Raw genomic sequence first — 20,695 nt, forward strand, 5'->3', positions numbered from 1 at the left:
CGTTGCAATATTCCGAGAAACTTTTTATAATATAATATATTCTACTGGAAGCAGCATCACAAATTATCAAATTTGTGATGCTGCTGTAATGTGAAATGTGATAAGCAAGGTATGTAAATTGCATGAGGGTTTAAACTAATTATTCTAGATTGTACGCCTTTATATGTTCCCTTCATATTGCTACCGTTATCGTATGCTTGCCCTCTGCAATTCATAATATCTAAATCAAGCTCACCTATTCTTTTTAAAAGCGAATTTGCTAGTTCTTCACCAGTCACATCAGTTACTTCAATAAATCCTATAAATGACTCATTTATAATTAATTTTTTGTCTACAAAATTTACATATCTAATAATTATTGAAGTTTGTTCCTTGTGAGAAATATCAGGAGAAATATCCATTTGGATACTGTAATATATGGCTGCTTTTATATCGTGTTTAATTTTATTAAGGACTTCATTACCTAATGCAGCAATAATTTCCTCTTGAAATCTATGCGTCAAATGATGCACAATTCTTTTTTTTCGTATTTTTAATTCTGTTTACATGATCCATTAGCACAGGATCATATTTACTTAGTAATTCTATTAAACTTAAAAAATTTCCATTATTCAGCGTTCCTGTTGTTTCATGGGACCCTCGAAATGACAGATTATTACTTGCTAAAAATAGAATTACATCTTCATTTCTTTGGAATAGTCATTTTAGACATTCCTTTTCTTTATTTATATTAATTTGATTTGTTCTGTCAACAGTCGAACATAAATTAAGCCTTTTTAATAATTCTTGCCAAGCAATAAAAGAATTAAAAGTGACCAACAGAAAGCTCATGATCTCGAATTACAGATGACGGTTTTCTCCATTTATTAAAACCATATATAAATTGTGTTGATTGATCTTTTCTTCTTCTTTCAGAAAATAATACACAACAAAAGTAAAATACTGAGTCTTGCGCTTTTGAGTAAACTAACCAACTGCGAAGCTGAGTTTCACCATTTGGCATTTTTTTAAAATAGTACGATGTAGAAAATGATCTACCTTCAACATTCTTAACGAATGCGTCTTGATGATGTTGTTTAGGTCCGGTTTTAACACAAAATAATCTAAATTTATCAGTTATAATATTTGGCCACAAACCTGTATCATTTGTATTCACTTGATCACCATCATTATTTGCTTTATCCAAAACGTTTGTATAATCAGATGCGTCTTTTTCGACGAATCCCACAGTTTCTGCATTTTCGTTGAAAAGTTGTGTAGCTTGTTTGGAGCTTTCTTCTTCAGTTGAAGTTTGAATCGCAACTGCTGAAGTCATAACAATTTCGTTGTCAGATTTATTTTTAGCCATGAAAACAAATCTACTTGTGACTTTTTGAGATTTTGTTTTTCTTCTTTTTTCTTTTCTGCTGATTTTCTTTTTTGACACCCAGAGGGATACTTTCTTGGCATGGACATTATGGGTTAGGCTTTGCCTGTCAAATAAGTAAATAATATTAAATATTTTTATCCCATGAATTAACAAAAAGTTAAATATGTACATACTTTTTACAATATTACAAAATTTTAGAAACACTCAAGGAATGTGTTTTTTTTTTCGTTTGTTTACTTCAGTACATCAGTTTCACCCTTATCTATCACTATTAACTGAGTTGAAATTAACGTAATTGAGATCTAATCACGTGCAGACAACATAATCCTGAATATTGATAATACATTTCACATAACTTTAAAAATAACTTACCATATTTACTGGAATATAACTGGTCCTCACGTATAACTCGCACCCCTGATTTTACTTTGCGAAAAAAAGAAATTGAAAAGTTTTGTGTAACCTCGCACAGAAAAAAAGTTTAATCATGTTCACCTCATGGCAGTAGTGACTCGCTCATGGCAATAGATCCCGTGGCAAACCATGCACCCTCCATGCTAGCCAATACGTCTGCAGACGCAAGTAAAAGCAGGTCGTTTTATTGTATCACCGAATAAGGTACAGACATTTGCAGTCTGTGTAATATATTTCTCAACAAATAGTGCAATTAGAGACAGCTGGGATAAAAATGGAACTAACTAATGAATCGCATGTCCCTTCCCTAAAAAACTATGCTATTTAGCCACAAGCAAAACCATATGCTGCACTGGCAAACACTAAAAACTAGATGTGTGGGAATCTGTCCCCCCAGTTCAAATGCAGAGCAACAATAAAAATCAACAGAACGTGTTAAAGCTAGGAAATATATAGTGAATATTGTTATGGCATTTTCAGATATTGAATTTGGTTGAAGAGAATTAGCATTTCAATTCAAAAACTGTCTGCTGATTTTATCTTTGACTTGTGCGATCTTTTGTTAATACCACACCAATCATATGCACACATCTTTACTGGCCTGGTACCATGGCTGTCTGTTCATTAGTCATTCGTGAAGGATTGTTCATTAAGTATCTCGAGTCTTGTAAATTACTGCTAATTTTTGCTTGAAATAATGGGAAAGCAGATGGTACTATTTGGGTTGGATGCACACAAGGAAACTGCTCTCTAGGCAGGAAATATCAATTGCAATATATGCGGGGATTTTACGAAAAAAACTGAAAACTTTAATTTCCGAAAATCAGTGTTAAGGAAATTTACTTTTATATCTAATAAGTTAAACATATTAATTGACAATAAATACTTCCAATCCATATTTTAATGACTTAAATTTAATAAAATACAAATACACTTTAGAAAACGGATACGTTCTTTACGAAACATGAAAAGATATATCAAATGATAGTAAAGGAGTCGTGCCACCTCTGGATACCTGACGAATAATGCAACTGGACAAAACTTGTACATCAGTATATCGCGGAGATATATCGATGGCTTGGAAATAGGATGTTTGTTTCTAATTTTCTTATTACTTATTATTATGAAACAGTTGGTAGAGAAATTAATTATTGCATTTTTATTTGGTATAGCTGTACTTAATAAAATTGTATTATATTAAGTTAAAATATGTGTCAGCGAAGATGTTTGAAATGTATTTTTTATTTAATTATTTTTTAAGATGAGCCCTGGGTTGCATGCTGAAAAAAGTCATTGACGTGCCACATTTAGCAGGCATGTTAAGGGTTGTCCACCCCTCCTCTAGACTAACCATATATAAAGAATATAACGAGCCAAATGATATAAATGTGTAAGAGATTAGAAAAAAACTAACGATGAATCAGGCATTTTAGGGTAAAAATGAAATCATGTTTGTTAATTTTTTATGCACTGCATAAACACATCAAAAGGGTTAAGCAAAAAACCCTAATATAATAGAGAAACACAGAGATATTATTATTACTGTGGGCCCTAAAATCCTGTCGATGAAATCCCTTTAGTTATAAGCAAAATTAGAAGAAGAAGAAGAAAAAAAAAAAAAAAAATACGTTTCTGCAAATGTGTACCAACTGTGCCTACTCGATCATGGGGGCCCGGGTGCGTTGCACCCACTACACCCCTGAGATAGCCGGCAAAAGAAAGGGCCACTGCCCAGACTGGTTTCAACCTTTATTGAGATCTCATCGGTGGGAGCCAGACCCAGTGGTGATACCATGGTGGAAGTAATGGAGAAGTGATATTTACCTATATGAGTTGCCAAAAGGTGTGACACCTTAATAATGTGTATAATAATATGGACATTATAATAATAATTATACATATCTGCAAGGAGATATGCTTTGCATTATAGAAGATACTAAGGCAAGTGATGAAAACTTATACCACCTTTATCATGAGTTGCCCCAGTCCTGAAGATACTTCAGGTGCAAACTTTGTTTTCTTATACTTGGTTAAAGGATTAAACTAAATATATATATATAATTTATAGTCTAACGAAGTGAAAAAACTTGCAACTTTTCATATTCTTCCATCTTTTTATGATATCTTGTGTCTGTAATAGCATTTTCCATTTTGATCTTTTATGGTTGAAATTTTTCTTTTTATGTGTTAGAGCTTGGATTGACTTATGCATTTCTTTACTATTACGTTTGTTGTCCAATTCCTCTATTTCTACATTTTTCATTTAGCCACTTGTCTTTAGCCTTCCTGCATTCATTTTTTATAATTTTACTGAGTATTCTATACTGTTGTGTACTCTTCTTTCTTCATCTTTCATTCATAAGTTCTAATACTGATTCTGTCATCCAGGTTTTTTTTTCTTATTGTGTTTAGTTTTTGGAATAATCTTGTTAACTCTCTCATATATTGCACTTCTAAAATTTGACCATCTGTTATCAATTTCCCCTGTGTTGCAAAGTATATTGTCTTCTGTTTTATATCCTACATGATCTAATATTTTCCTAATTTCTGAGTTATACACCATTATGTTGTCAGGTCTATTCAGAGCTGTCAAGTCTTTCAGTATAATTGGTTTTAGAAATGTTTTTTGGTTTAATTTTTAAAGTAGACACAACAGGATTATGGTCTGAACCTATATCAGCACCAGGGTATGTTTTAATGTTGGTAAATTCTTCGAAAGGAGTAGTGTTTATATACGGAATAATGCTGGTTATATTATTTTTGTATCTATTATTTATCATTATGAAATCTATTTGATTTCTTATAGAGTTATCTGGGTTTGTACAAATCATTAAACCCACTCCATATTCGTGCTTCGCTCCACCAGAATATACAAATGTAAAGCTGTCTTTTTCTAATTTTCCCATGTTAGGCCATCTTGTTTCATTAATTCCCATTACATCAACTTTTCATTTCAAGTCTTTTCATTTCTTGTATATAGTTGTCAAAATTCCCTAGTTTTTATAATGTTCTCACATTCCAAGTTCCGATTATTTTTAAGACTGTTTCATGTTTTGAAACGAGGTATATCAGATACTGACCTGTATTTTGGATTTAAGTTGACATCATCATGGAGTGCCTTTGCAGTGCTCGTTTTACCCAGTTTCAGTGTCTTCTTCCCTGTAACTATTTATAGTTTGATGTTGCAGAGGTTCCAACTTCCAAAGCATAGCTTGTAAGATATTTCCGTTTCTCCATGGTCAACTGTAGGATAGTAATGTGGTACGGCCTCGATCTCTTTCATGTCTGCAATAGCCAGATAACTTGGCTCAATCTGCCAGCCATTGATCTGTATTCAGATTCTTCTGCCTGCCAGTTGTTTCACATTGCCATTGATATATATGAATTCTTCCGCCAATGATGAACCATCAGATGTCATTGCAGTCCTAACATCTTCGCCAGAGCCCCTTTAGACAGCCATTTTTCAAGATTCTCTGTAAGTCAATGTTTCATGGCTATGTATTGGCCCAAGACACACGAAGTCCCCACCGTGCTTCACCTTACAAAGCAATCCTCTACTTTATGCTGCTTCCACCCTCCACGACGTGGACACGGGGGTTGGACTTTGGAGGGCAGTGGTGGTACACATTTATATTCCTGTTTAGGCCACCAGTGTTTGCAAAGCAGATATGAAACCGTTTTTCTTTTTATTTGGTAAGAATTAATGTTGACAGATTTTTTTCATTTTTTGATTTCATTTTTGTTGTTTTTTATGAATTTTCGGCCTCCTGTCTCTATACGTGGCCTCGCTAGTTCCCCTTGCGACCACTGTACTCGATCCTCCTCCAGTCACAAACTGGCAAAGTAATTTGCAACAGGATTCGATGCTATCTGATTGGTGAACCTCCAGATTCGATACTAGCCAGTTTGGTTTTGTGTACTAACCATCAACCAGCCTGCAGAACCTTTTTTACTGCTATATCTTTCAATGGGGTATGGTCTGCCACCACCTCCTTGTGATTGGTATGCCACTGAGGGTATCGTTCTCACTGCATGTGATAAGAGAGGGCCCTCAATAAGCAAAGCAGTGGCACATTTTAGAAATGATGGACTTTACAACCGTGTTATAAATAACTTTTAATTTCCCGACGTTTTTAATTTGTAAAATTTACAAATTAATTATTTAGAAACTACATCAAAGCTAAATTATATTTAATAGAATTTAATAATTCTGTTAAATAGAATTTAGCTTTGATGCAGTTTCTAAATAATTAATTAATTTGTAAATTTTTATTTTTTTTCACTAGAGGTCATGCCAGTAGAAAAACAGGTGATCAAAGCAATGTTTCTTTTGCTTACTGTGTGTAATGTAACTCAGCTTGTCCTTGTATATTTGTATATACTCCAGATGATGATCTTAATATGAAGATCGAAACATCAGGAAATTAAAAGAGTTACTTATAACATGGTTGTAAAGTCCATAATTTCTAAAATGAATGCCGATCACCGTGCAGCACTAAAAGAAAGGACAAAGTGGTGGTGGTGTTTCACTGGTAAATGAAAACCATCCACTACCTAGTATTTATGTGGGGGTGCTAGTGTTACAATTCGGTATTTCTCAACCCTGCTTCGTCCTTTTGTTCTTTACTTAAACTTTGTGATCTGTCACAAATGGATGACTGCTTTACCTATCGACCAGCACCGGTTATTTATTTATACTACACCCTCTGTCCAAAAAGAAACCGAACTTTTCAAAAATATAAGAAACTAGTGGCGCCACCTGTTGTATCTTTTTGTTGTCGAAAGCGGCAACCTTCATTAATGTTCTTTCATCTGTTTATGACATTTGTTTCATTAGAAGCCAAGTTATAGTACCAAGGGCGACAGTGTGTTTTGATGAACGGTCGGAAAATAAGTTTCAAACAGAGAGCTGCGATTGACTTTTGTGTTAAACTTGGCAAAAGTTTTACCGAAACGCATCAAATGCTTCAAAAAGCATACTGTGACGAATGCTTATCCTGTACTCAAGTTTACGAGTGGTTTAAGCGATTTCAAAGTGGTCATGAGACGCCTGAGGAGGACGAAAAGCCGGGCCATCCAAACACTGGACTGAGCGAAGTTATCCAAAAAGTGCGGGATTTCATCAAAGAAAACCCGAAATCATCCATGAGATTGATTGAAGATGAATTGGGGATTCCAAAATCAACTGTGCACAACATTTTGACCAAGAGTTTGGGCCTTCATAAATTGAATTCGCGATTTGTTTTCCACAAGTCGACTGACGACCAAAAAATGTATCAAATTGAACGCTGCGAGGACCTCATTAAACCTCTCATAAGGACTCAAACGTCCTTGAAATGATCATTACTGTGACGAAATGTGGTGTTTTGAGTACGAGCCTGAAACAAAGTGCTGAGTGGAGACCACCAGAAGAGGGGCATCTGGGAAAAAAAAAAAGAAAAAAAAAGCTGCTTGGAAAAGTCAAAAGTAAAGACATGCTGATTTGTTTCTACGATTCCAAGGGCATTATCCACAAAGAATTTGTTCCACCTGGCCAAACAGTCAATGGTGCTTTTATCTCGAAGTTTTGAAGCGATCGATAGCGAGCATTCGTTGCGTACGGCATGAATATCTCGACAACTGACCATTCGTCAAAACACACTGTCACTTTTGGCACTATAACTCGGCTTCTAATGAACAAATGTCATAAACAGTTGACACAACACTAATGAAGGTTGCCGCTTTCAACAACAAAAAGATGCAACACGTGGCGCCACTAGTTTCTTCTATTTTCGAAAAGTTCAGTTCCTTTTTGGACAGAGAGTGTATATCTTACGTCCTCACACTCAGTAGTCTTAACAAATTTATTTGTTTTTGACTGCGCTAGTTAAGCCATGTACTTGAGTGTGAGATTATAAGATTTTTAACTTAGACAAAGCAGATATTGTTTGTATTCCCTGCTTATGTTAATCTTTGCCTCTAGTTAGTCGTGGTTAAATTATTGATCACTTAAACTTAATCATATGCAGGTTAGAAATTTTTGGGATAGTTCATTCATAAAATCAGTCCAATGTGTTGACTATTTACACAGTCTGATCCATATTGGAAACTTGACCTTGGAACTTTAAACTGTAGGGCTCTGAGCAGTGAAGCATGGCTAACTGAAGAAATAAAGCGACTAAAATGGGACATTCTCGGATTGTGTGAAGTTAGACGTAATGGTGAAGAAATTCTTCAATTAAAAAATGAAGACATACTATATTATAGAGGCCAAGATAAGGAAAGAATCAGTGAAGTTGGATTCATGATCGACAAAAAATTGAAGGACAGCATAATAGAATTTGATAATATATCTGATCGAATAGCAAGTATTGTTGTTCAAATCTCAAAAAGATACACTCTTAAGATCATCCAAGTCCATGTACCAACAATAAGGCATACTGAGGAAGAAATTGAAGCCTTCTATCATGATGTAGCCCAACTTTACAATAAAGGAAAACATCATTTCAGAATTGTAATGGTAGATTTTGATGCTAGAATTGGTATATAACATTCAGTTGACAGCTCAATGAAAAAATTTGGATATGGCATGAGAGATGATAGAGGAGCAAAGTTAATATTATAGAATTTGCAGAAAAAGAAGACCTGTACATCATGAATTCTTTTTTCAAGAAAAAAACACATAGGAACTGGACATGGAAAAGTCCCAATGGCAAAACTAGTGAAATTGACTTTATCCTTAGCAATAAGAAAAACATCTTTCAAGATTGCCCTGTTATAAACACCTTCAACATTGGAAGTGACCATCGTATGGTAAGGTTCAAATAAACTGCCAAAAAGAAAGAAGAAAAATGTTTTGAAGATCAAAGCAAAACATAGATGTACACAAACTCCACATTAAATAAGATATATTCTGACATGAACTAAATAATTGATTTAAAAATCTCATTATAGATGACAATGCTGATCCATCAGAAAGTAATGACATTATTAACCTTTTACAATGCTCACTTGAAACAGCTGGTACCACATAACAGAAACAAGACAAAATTTCTGAAGAAACAAAACAGCTGATGAAAAAACAAAGAGAAATGAAACAATCAAATAACCTACAGAATAAAATTGAATACACAGAATTGTGCAAAACGATCAGAAAACGTATCACAGAAGAATTAAGAAAATTCAATTGTAAATTCATACAACAAACAATTGAAAACAATCATAGTCTCAAAAAAGATGAACAACAATAAACAGATGGTTGCAGTCAAACTACAAGATGGAACCATCACCAGATATAGATATGCTATTACAAAAAGAATTGAAGAATTTTACTCAGTACTATATCAGGATGATGAATTAAATGAAGAAGGCAACTATGAAATAGCTGAAGTACCAGACATTCTACAAGAAGGTATGTGGAGCATCCAAAGCTTGCAAAATGGGAAAGCTGCAGGTGAGGATGGAGTTATAGCTGAACTTCTAAAAGCAACTAGAGAAATTATCTACAAACTCTTAGCAAAATTATTTACTTTATGCCTGAAGAAAAACGATATACCAAGAAAATGGAAGATGGCTAAGCTAATTTTGCTGCATAAAAAAGGTGAGATAGAAGACTTGGCAAACTACCGACCCATCAGTCTACGGTGTTTTACAGAGTGTTTACAAGTCTTACCTCGTAGGCTTTGTACGACTCAGGACCTAGCACAACCAAAAGAACAGGCAGCCTTTCGAAGTGGTTTAATACAATGGACCATGTTCAAGTTGTACAACAGATTATTGAACGGTGTAATGAATATCAGTTACCATTATGTCTTGATTTTATTGATTATGAGAAAGCCTTTGATTCAGTAAAAGCTTGTGCAATATTTAAAGCATTACGAAACCAAAAGTGGAGGAGCCATATATCAGGACCATCAAATCATCATATACCAATGCCACAGCAGCTTCATTTCAATGGAAAAATCCCTACTGCGGAAATATAGAAAGGTATAAGACAGGGTGACACAATATCTCTGAAATTATTCACAGCATGCCTAGTAGAAATATTCAAACTTCTTGATTGGGAAAGGAAAGGTCTGAAGATAAATGGAAGATATTTAAGCCATTTCCTTTCAGATGACATAGTTAGCTTTATTTCAACTGCTCATGAATTACAGACTCATATCCAAGAACTCCAAATTGTTAGCAACACAGCTGGACTAAAGATAGACTTAAAGAAGACCCAAGTTATGTTCAATAGCTGTGTCCAACCAGAAATAATAAAAATCAATAATGATGAAATTAAACAAGTAAATTACAAGTAAATCCAGGAATGCGTTAGCAGAGTTAATCTCAGGTGATATGGTCACTTAAATAGAATGGGAGAGGAAAGATTAGCAAAACAAGTGTTCTCTGCCAGGTTGGCAGGAAAACGACCCAGAGGAAGACCAAGATATAGGTGGATTGATACGGTACAAAGTGCCTTAGATGATAGAAATATAAGATCTGATAATGTTGGAGTCTTGACAAGTAACTGACTGATTTGGAGGAAAATTGTAGATAGGAAGTTAGTAATGATGTAATTTTTTCATGTAGTACTGTCATATCCTGTACACCCCTTGAGGGTACATGGCAGGAATTTGATGATGATGATGATCATTATATACAATGGAACAAAATATCATGGATGAAATTAAAAGACGCACAATGCTTGGGTGCAAAGCATTTGGAAAATTACATTCAATATTCAAAAGCCAACTACCATTATGTCTGAAAAGAAAAGTTTTTAACCAATATATTCTTTCTGTATTGACATTTGGCTGTGAAACATCAACGCTAAATGTAAAGGAAATTCAAAAATTAAGAACAACACAATTTAGTATAGAAAGAAGTATGCTTGGTATTGCAAGACTGGATCACGAAAGGAACACGTGGATAAAGAATTAAACCAAAGTGTCTCACATCATAGGAAGAGTGAAACTTCTGAAGTGGGAATGGGCTGGGCATATCGCTCAAAGACAAGATCAACAATGGACAAAAGAAGTACTAGATTGGATTCCGCGAAAAGAAGAACGACCAAGATGCCAACCTAAATCACGGTAGATTGATGATATCAGATTTGCAGGAGTGACATGAGAAAGGGGAGCAATGGACAGACAGTTTAGGAGTAATCTTGGAAAGGCCTTCATCCAGCAGTGGATCGACAGCTGCTGCTGCTGATGATGATATATATAATTGCATTACAATTCTTTGTTAATTTCAATTCATCCTGATTCAGGCTTAGTTATGTGTTTCTTCTTTTAAAGTTAAATCACAATCTTCAATATCCCGCTAGTCATACATACATACACAAACTGAAAATAAGGCACGGACAAGCTTAATTCAATATTAAATTACATTATGCAGTATGAATTTTTAAGTTTTAAAAGAGGTATACCATGAGTAGACATATCGATACAAAATTAATAACGGAAAAAACTCGCATACAAAGATTATTTAATAGTATAATTTTCGCATGTGTGTCACAGGCATCTTCAGTACATTAAGCTCAAATTAAACAATAACTGACAATTCCAAAAAGTGCCGCCTAAGTAGCTGGTGTAAGATAACTAAAAAGGTCATTAACTTTCCTAAAAAAAAAAAAAAATCAATACAATAAAAAGTTAGAAAAGATTAGCTGATTTGTAAAGTACTATCTCCCATAAAGGGGATAGACGTAAGCTGTCGGATCTGTTTAAGTTAGGAGAGTGAAGTAGGAGTTTCACGTGTTTCTTTATAAAAGCGTTCCATGAGAAACTGACTTTTGTGAAGAACTCTTGTCTTTCTCCAATGAACTCTGTGTCTAGTGAAGATGGCATGTTCTGAAAGTCCAGACTTTTCATGTTTAAAGTATTCAATATAAGATTGATGTTCTTCTAGCCGAATAGGAGCAGATCTTCCCGTTTGTCCGAAATAAGATAATCCACAAGAGCATGGAATCTGGTAGACAACTGGATGATTAAGATGTGGAAGCTTGTCCTTAGGAGAAGTGAGAAAGGTGGAGATTTTTCTGAACGGTCGAAAAGCAACAAACATATTCTCATCTCATCTCATCTTCCTTATATCCTCTTTTACCTTGCGGTGTCGAGGGTCCATTGATCATTGGACCTCACTCCGTTTTACAGGATAAGGTGGTCAGCCTTATGCCCCGGTGTATCCTATGGCCTGTAGTGTTGAGTTCTCAAGGCCAGTTTGCCTGCTTTGCGGGATGAAAAACCCCAGAATAAACTGGGGAAAAAACCCTGCTGTCCACGCCCAAGACTGGCTAACTTGGCTATGGCTGAGGAAGATCCTTCAGCTCCTCACGTCACCGACGGGAATAGAACCTAGGACACTCCTTCCCCAGGCATATGGTTGCGAAGCACATAGCCACTAGGCTAACCGCGCGGACACAAAAATATTCAGTGGTTTTAAAACTTTTGCTATACGTTCACTGATGCTTTGTGCACAAGGGATAGTAATGTGCATTGTTTCTTCTGTGTTTAAAGAGGAAGACATATTAAAACTACTCAAAGTTCTTTTAATGAAGCAATTCTTATAACCATTAGATAGAAAGGAAGAAGTTATATATTGTAGTTCTTTCTGTAAAAGATCGTCCAAAGAACAAAAGGAGTGGGCCCGATGAACCAGTGTTTTAGTTCCTGCCTTTTGACTGGGATTGTGATGAGATTCCGCATGGATATAATGGCCTGTATGAGTCTTTTTTCTATAAACTGAGAAATGTAGGTTACCATCTGGTTGGCGAAGAATTAGAAGATCTAAAAAAGACTAACTGCTTATTTGATTCTACTTCTAGGGTAAACTTGATCCTAGGATGAAATGCGTTTAACTTAGTGAGAAATTGTTGAAGTTCATCCGAAAAGCCATTCCATACAGCAAAAATGCCATCAACATATCTGAACCAATGAGTAGGTCTGGGAGAAATGTTGTCAAAGATACGTTGTTCAAAATGTTCCATAAAGAAATTGGAGATAGCAGGAGAAAGAGAATTACCCATTGCTGTTCTTTCAATTTATTGATACAACTTATTTTTAAAGGAAAAATAACCAGAATGTATTACAAAATCAAATATTTTTACAATGTCTGAAGGAAATTCCTGTTGCAGTAATTCAATGCTGTCAGATAAAGGAACATTTGTAAATAAAGAAACAACATCTAAGCTGATCAATGATATCAGAAACGTCCAAGTGAAGATCTGAAATTTTATTTTTGAAATCCAAAGTATTTTTTATATAAGTATCAGTTTTTCTAGTTGAAGAGGAGAGTAAATTTGATAAAAATTTTGAGATTTTGTAAGTGGGGCAACCTATACAATCTACGACTGGCCTTAACGGAATGCCTGGTTTATGAACTTTTGGAAGACCATACAATCTAGGAGGACGACGGAAGAAGATTTTGAGTTTTTTCTTTTGATCTTCATTCCATGTAGATACATTATCTATAAGAGAATTAAGTCTCTTCAATTGTCTCCGGGTAGGATCCGATGTAAGAGGCCTATAAGTTGAACAGCCGCAAAGTATAAGAGACATTTTTCTCTCATATTCCTTCCTATCTTGAATCACTACAGCTTTCGTAATAATTAAATTATTGTTATTTTTCAGTGATTTCAATGCTTTAAACTCAGAGTAAGAAAGATTAGGATGAGGAGGCTTGGCATGAAAAAGATTTTGTGCATGGAATGAAGATCAAAAGAAAAAACTTAAAACCTTCTTCGGTTGTCCACCTAGATTGTATGGTCTTCCAAAAGTTCATAAACCAGGCATTCCGTTAAGGCCAGTCGTAGATTGTATAGGTTGCCCCACTTACAAAATCTCAAAATTTTTATCAAATTTACTCTCCTCTTCAATTAGAAGAACTGAGGATTTCAAAAATAAAATTTCAGATCTTCACTTGGACGTTTCTGATATCATGATCAGTTTAGCTGTTGTTTCTTTATTTACAAATGTGCCTCTTTCGGAAAGCATTGAATTACTACAACAGGAATTTCCTTCAGACATTGTAAACGTATCTGATTTTGTAATAAATTCTGGTTATTTTTCCTTTAAAAATAAGTTGTATCAATAAATTGAAGGAACAGCAATGGGTAACCCTCTTTCTATTGCTATCTCCAATTTCTTTATGGAACATTTTGAACAACGTATCTTTGACAACATTTCTCCCAGACCTACTCATTGGTTCAGATATGTCGATGACATTTTTGCTGTATGGAATATGGCTTTTCGGATGAACTTCAACAAGGAATATGGCTTTTCAATGAACTTTAACTTTCTCACTAAGTTAAACGCATTTCATCCTAGGATCAAGTTTACCCTAGAAGTAGAATCAAATAAGCAGTTAGTCTTTTTAGATCTTCTAATTCTTTGCCAACCAGATGGTAACCTACATTTCTCAGTTTATAGAAAGAAGACTCATACAGGCCATTATATCCATGCGGAATCTCATCACCATCCCAGTCAATAGGCAGGAACTAAAACACTGGTTCATCGGGCCCACTTCTTTTGTTCTTCGGACAATCTTTTGCAGAAAGAACTACAATATATAACTTCTTCCTTTCTATCTAATGGTTATAAGAATTGCTTCATTAAAAGAACTTTGAGTAGTTTTAATATGTCTTCCTCTTTAAACACAGAGGAAACAATGCGCATTACTATCCCTTGTGTACAACGCATCAGTGAACGTATAGCAAAAGTTTTAAAACCACTGAATATTTTTGTTGCCTTTCGACCATTCAGAAAAATCTCCACCTTTCTCACTTCTCCTAAGGAGAAGCTTCCACATCTTAATCATCCAGTTGTCGACCAGATTCCATGCTCTTGTGGATTATCTTAATTCGGACAAACGGGAAGATCTACTCCTATTCGGCTAGAAGAACACCAATCTTATATTGAATACTTTAAACATGAAAAGTCTGGACTTGTAGAACATGCCATCTTCACTAGACACAGAGTGCATTGGAGAAAGACAAGAGTTCTTCACAAAAGTCGGTTTCTCATAGAACACCTTTATAAAGAAACACGTGAAACTCTACTTCATTCTCCTAACTTAAACAGATCCGACAGCTTACGTCTATCCCCTTTATGGGAGATAGTACTTTACAAACAGCTAATCTTTCCTGACTTTGTATTGTATTGATTTTTTTTTTTTTAAGGAAAGTTATGGACCTTTTTAGTTATCTTACAAATTAAACAATAACTGACAATTCCAAAAAGCGCCAACTACTTAGGTGGCGCTTTTTTGGAATTGTCAGTTATTGTTTAATTTGAGCTTAATGTACTGAAGATGCCTGTGGCACACAGGCGAAAATTATACTATTAAATAATCTTTGTATGTGAGTTTTTTCCGTTATTAATTTTGTATCGATTGTGTAGTATGGTACTCTTCTTACTCTTACAATAATCACATATACACAGTTTAGATTAAGACACACCTTGAGTGAGCTTATTTCATTATTAACTTATACAATCTTATTGTACTCATAAACAGACACACTTGATGTACGTTCTTGCTTGGGAATATCACATGTGTAAGTACTTATAATTCTCATTCAGCATTGCCTTTTACATGAATCTTTTGTCCACATGAAAGTGCTCTTTTTTTTTTTTTTTTAATTCTGCTGGCTTGTTCATGACTTTCTGCCAATTTTCTTCTTTGTTTGAGTCTTCGATTATTCTATGCCCTCTAGGATCCTTAACATGGCGGCACTGTGCAGCTCTTTCTTAGCAAGGCTTTCCGATGATCGACACAATACTTCTCATGGGGGTGGATCCAGGTAGGAGAAGATTAAGAACCCTCAGATCTATGATGCTTCTCTTTCAATTACCGACAATAGACCTCATGTGGTGATGGACACAGGTAAGAGAAGATTGAGAAACTTAAGACCTACGATGCTTCTCATTTGATTACTGACAACAGACCTCACGTGGCAGTGGATCCAGGTAAAAGAAGATCGAGAAACCTAAGGCATAGTCCTTCTCAACGTTTTGCCTTATAAAGGCCTGGACTTCCATTGTATGCATGCACGCTTCTCTCGAAACTTCCATGTTTGGTCATGTATTTGCATCCAAACATGATGACATCATACTTCGTGCATCTTCTGAAATTGCTATATATGGACATGGGTTAACAGCGTTACTTATATGATGTCATGTGCCATATTATTTTAACAAAGGCCCATGGTTAAGTTATTACAAATGCAAGATTATTACAGACAGAACTGACGTTTCTTCCAGTGCAATCTCTTTAGAAAAACATGTAAAAATGAACATAAGTTACTTATTATTATTATTATTATTTGACACCTCCAGGGAGTCCAAGACTTATTAAGGGAAGACCTCTAGTCTACAACTCAGTCTCCACCACTCAATCTCATCCACCAACTGTATCATCTACACCAGTGCCATCTACTGTCCACCACCACTAGTATTTTCACAGACAATTACAAACATCCATGCCCATGGTGAGATTCGAACCTGCAGCCTTTTGGCTGGAGAGCGGATACACTAACCACTCGGCCAACCCAGGCTGGCTACTTATCATAAGAGATTTTGCTCTGGCTACTGATCCTACTCTCTCTCTCTCTCAATCCAAGCAAGTCCTCTACCATTTGTGCTGCATCCCCAATAGTTGAGCACATCATATTATTTTTTTAGTTATTGCAGATATTGCATGTACATTTCAAAAAAAAACATATACTAATTTTCAAAAAGTTGAATATAGTTTTAGAGATAATATTTTGGATTATTTACTCCAGTAATTTATGTACTAAGATGGAGGTCAGAGATCTGAATATAGATCATAAATTCAAATCTGTGATACTTCTACCTTGTTTACTCTTTTGGGAAATTATAACGTAGATACTCATTCTAATTGTATTTTCTACATATACTCTAATTCTAATTAGAGTATATGTAGAATCTCTAAAGAGGAAGAACAATCAAACAAGTGCACGCTACATTACCAGACTAGGCAATTTATTATCTACCTGATTCTGTTCAACTCACATTGTAGTAAACTCTAGGAACAGTAGTGGAGGATTTGTTTTAATGAATTTTCATAGTTAGCATTAATTCTATGTGATTTGCTCAGAACTTATCAGTAGTTTTCAGTTTCTTTGCTATGATTTTTGAGTGTTGATGATTAAATTCACTGTAACCTTAAGAGGAAGTTGATAACAGTTATATCATAACATAACATTTGCTGTGCAGTATCACTTGTTACTGTTTATGTTCAAAGTTTCATCAATAGCTAATATGTGTCTGGTCCAATATGTGAAATTATTGTATTTAGTTTTCTTGCTTATGCTTATCAGTGAAATTATTAGGTTATTATTTTTTAATTATTTTCTTCAGATTCTCCAGCTTTTATATAGAGATTCATCTCAATCTCTGTATCCAGCTGGACAAGATATTGCTGGAATAGTGCGAGAAGTAGGTAGTGCTGTAACAACTATTAAACCAGGGGATGAAGTTGTTGGTAAGTATTACTTACTAAAAAAGGTTCTGATGTTCACAATTTTTTGCATTTTTTAAAAAAAAATTATATTTAATTCTTGGATGATGGGTATTTCTTTATTAAAAATGTTTTAATATTTAATGTTAAAATAAAATATTTGATACTAAAATATTTTCCAAAATATTTTTAAAATATTAACTGGTGGCTAAAAATTTTCTGTGTTTTCTTAATGGATTTGAGTACAGACTTATTTCTAAAAGTCATATTAAAATTGCTTCAAAAATGTAATAATTTAATTACTAATTATATGAAGAACCAAAGGCTTCAATTCAGCGACATGAACTTATTTAAGTTAAGGGATATTACATCCCATATTGTTTCTTAGCCGAATAAGAAACTCAAAGAGTTTCATGCTGAATATATAATAACTATATAAAGTTCGGCGATTCCAAGCGTAAGCAATACCTGGATAGTGCAACACCTGACCCATTTGGTAGTGCAAATTGAGGCAACTCATAGTAAGGGTGGAGCAAGCTCTAATCACCATTCTTGGTATTTACCCATAATGTGAACTTAGCTCCTAGGAGCTGTATTACTGTTCTACATTATGAGAGAAGGTCACTACCCAGACCGGTTTCAACCTTTATTGAGGTCTCATCAGTGAGTAGGTAGACCTAGTTAATACCAAGTTTGTAGCGAACAGAACTCACATCCCTTCTATGAGAATTGCCAAGAAGGTGTCCTAATAAATTACTAATTCAATTCGGAGACATGAACTTATTTAAGTTAAGGGATATTACATCCCATATTGTTTCTTAGCAGAACATAGAAACTATATAAAGTTCGGTGATTGCACTATCCAGGTATTTGCTTACGTTTGGAATCGCCGAACTTTATATAGTTTATATATTCGGCATGAAACTCCTTGAGTTTCTTATTCGGCTAAGAAACAGTATGGGATGTAATATCCCTTAACTTAAATAAATTCATGTTGCCGAAATGAAGCCTTTAGCTCTTCATATAATTAGTAATTTATTAGGACACCTTCTTGGCAATTCTCATAGAAGGGATGTAAGTTTTGTTTGCTACAAACTTGGTATTAACTAGGTCTATCTACTCACTGATGAGACCTCAATAAAGGCTGAAACCGGTCTGGTAGTGACCTTCTCTCATAATGTAGAACAGTAATACAGCTCCTAGGAGCTAAGTTCACATTATGGGTAAATACCAAGAATAGTGATCAGAGCTTGCTCCACCCTTACTATGAGTTGCCTCAATTTGCACTACCAAATGGGTCAGGTGTTGCACTATCCAGGTATTGCTTACTCTTGGAATCGCCAAACTTTATATAGTTATTATATATTCGGCTAAGAAACAATATGGGGTGTAATATCCCTTAACTGAAATAAGTAATAATTTAATTTTTAGGCAGAATGCCTAAAATTAAAGCTGTTAATAATGGAATGTCTTATGCCCTACATTATTATGTATACAAAATTCATCACATATTTCTTTTTTGTAAACTGTTTGAATTCCAATTAAATATGATTTTGGATATACTTAGTAAAATATAAGACCAAGATTCAGTTATGTCTGCATTGGAATATTTGAAACGTCATATATAGCAATGGTTGTTGTTTAGACTTGTGTTCATATTACTAATACCAAGAACATGAAATTGGTCTGAACAACCAATTTCAGTACCACAGGCCTTACCTGTAGTATAATATAATTTTCCAACCTTTTGTCGTTGTTATTTATGATTAAAAAATTAAAAAAGTCATCTACTATAAATTAAAGATGCTAAGAAATTATATTCTTGGTTTAATCCTTTATCCAAGTGTAAGCAAGCAAAGTTTTCATGTGAACTAACTTCGCAACTGGGAAACTCATATATATAGAGGCTAATGACTTCACATTGCTTGCCTTAGTATCCTATAATGCAAAGCTCATATCCTTATGAACATATGTTATGCATTCTGGGAAGGATCACTACCCAGATTGGTTTCAACCTTTATTGAGGTCTCATCAGTGGGAGCTAGACCTAGAAGTGATACCAAGGTAGAATGTCTCATGACTACCAAGATAGTCATGAGACCTTCTATATATTTTTATATAGAAGGTCTCATGACTTCTGCATAGACCCTGTATATTTTTATTGATAAGCACTAGTGGAATGTTAATAGTATCATTCATCACTGCTATAATTTAATTGTATGTAATTATTTATGATTTTGTTGTACATTAGTGATTTATACGATAACTCTTTACATGAGTATTATTTGTTGGTTAGTGATTAATCTTGGGATGGCTAATGGAAGATGGTTTAATCTTCACATTTGGTGTTTGCTTTCTTCATTAAAAAAAAAAAAAAAATGCAAACACTGAATGCAGAACAGTGTGACAGTGCTTTTCATCACTTATACCAAATCTTAGTTATCACTTAGGTGAGGCATATTAAATCTTGCGTATGTATGCTGCACATAATTTACTGGACTCTTGCAGCTCACTCATTTGGGCACTCTAGTTGATTTCTCCCACCATATCAAATGTTCAACTAGTTAGTGATTAACTTCTAGTTGCATTTGGAACTCTTGCAGTGAGTCCATTATTGCAGTTTTCTTTCATTTGATCTGAATGTTTGTTAAATAATCTGTTAGGACGTTCTTTGCTTAAAAGTTATGAAAATGGAACATGTCGTGAAATTTTTAAAGAAAAAAAAATTAAACATAAATTTCAAACATATTGACTGAATCAGCAACAGCTTGTTCCTTGTTCAGCAAAAACAAGGAAAGTGAATTTGTAGAATTCCCTTGCTATGTGATGACTTGTTGGCTGTTATGTCAAGAGATTCAAATATTTTTAAAAACAAAAAGGCGCAAACTAGACAGCAATAATTAGCTTTGGTACTTGTATTTATATTAAACATTACAGGACATTTAAACAAGTTAAACTTAAGTTCTAGGGGAGGTCACATTGATTTTAATATACATCTTTAATATAAAAGCTCAGTTTTTGGTAAAGATAGTTGAATAGCAGCAATTTAGCTCATTTCCCTGTGTGTCAAGAATATAAACTGTTGCACAGTGTCTGATCAGTACTCTCTATTGTGAGAGTACTGATCTCACTAAGTTTTGAGATCTCAAAACATGTGAAGGTGATTTTTGTTCTATTTCATTTTCTTTTGGTGTTGACGTTTCATGTATTCAGATGGAATTTTATTGAAATCCTGTGACTCAAGGATGAAAGAAAGTATGATAAAGTTGGTGTTCCATTCTTTTTTTTTAAAATTTTTATTTATTTTTTTAACTTGTTACATTTACCAGAATGAATCAGTTTCCTCTGAGGATCTTAGCTGTGTTTGGCAGCATATCTTGTGTGAGTAACTACTTTCACAGAAAAGATGCTAATTCTGAATTATCAACACGTCAGCACAAGAAAAGTACATTTAATATATTGCCAGAT

At 34.4% G+C, this 20,695-nt stretch overlaps 1 protein-coding gene across 1 annotated transcript in view; it reads left to right on the forward strand.

Annotated features, from left to right (window-relative positions):
• Nucleotides 1-20,695, forward strand: part of LOC150104352 (ferry endosomal RAB5 effector complex subunit 4-like) — a 267,536-nt gene that overhangs the window by 49,876 nt on the left and 196,965 nt on the right. Inside the window, exon 3 of the mRNA XM_090396938.1 lies at nt 17,128-17,251. Coding sequence (XP_090253064.1) covers nt 17,128-17,251 — 124 coding nt within the window. The remainder of the gene's footprint in view (nt 1-17,127; nt 17,252-20,695) is intronic.

The sequence above is a fragment of the Typopeltis vanoorti genome, chromosome 8 (assembly GCF_054136105.1).
Source record: "Typopeltis vanoorti isolate ZY-2024b chromosome 8, IOZ_Tvanoo_1.0, whole genome shotgun sequence".
NCBI lineage: Eukaryota > Metazoa > Arthropoda > Arachnida > Uropygi > Thelyphonidae > Typopeltis > Typopeltis vanoorti.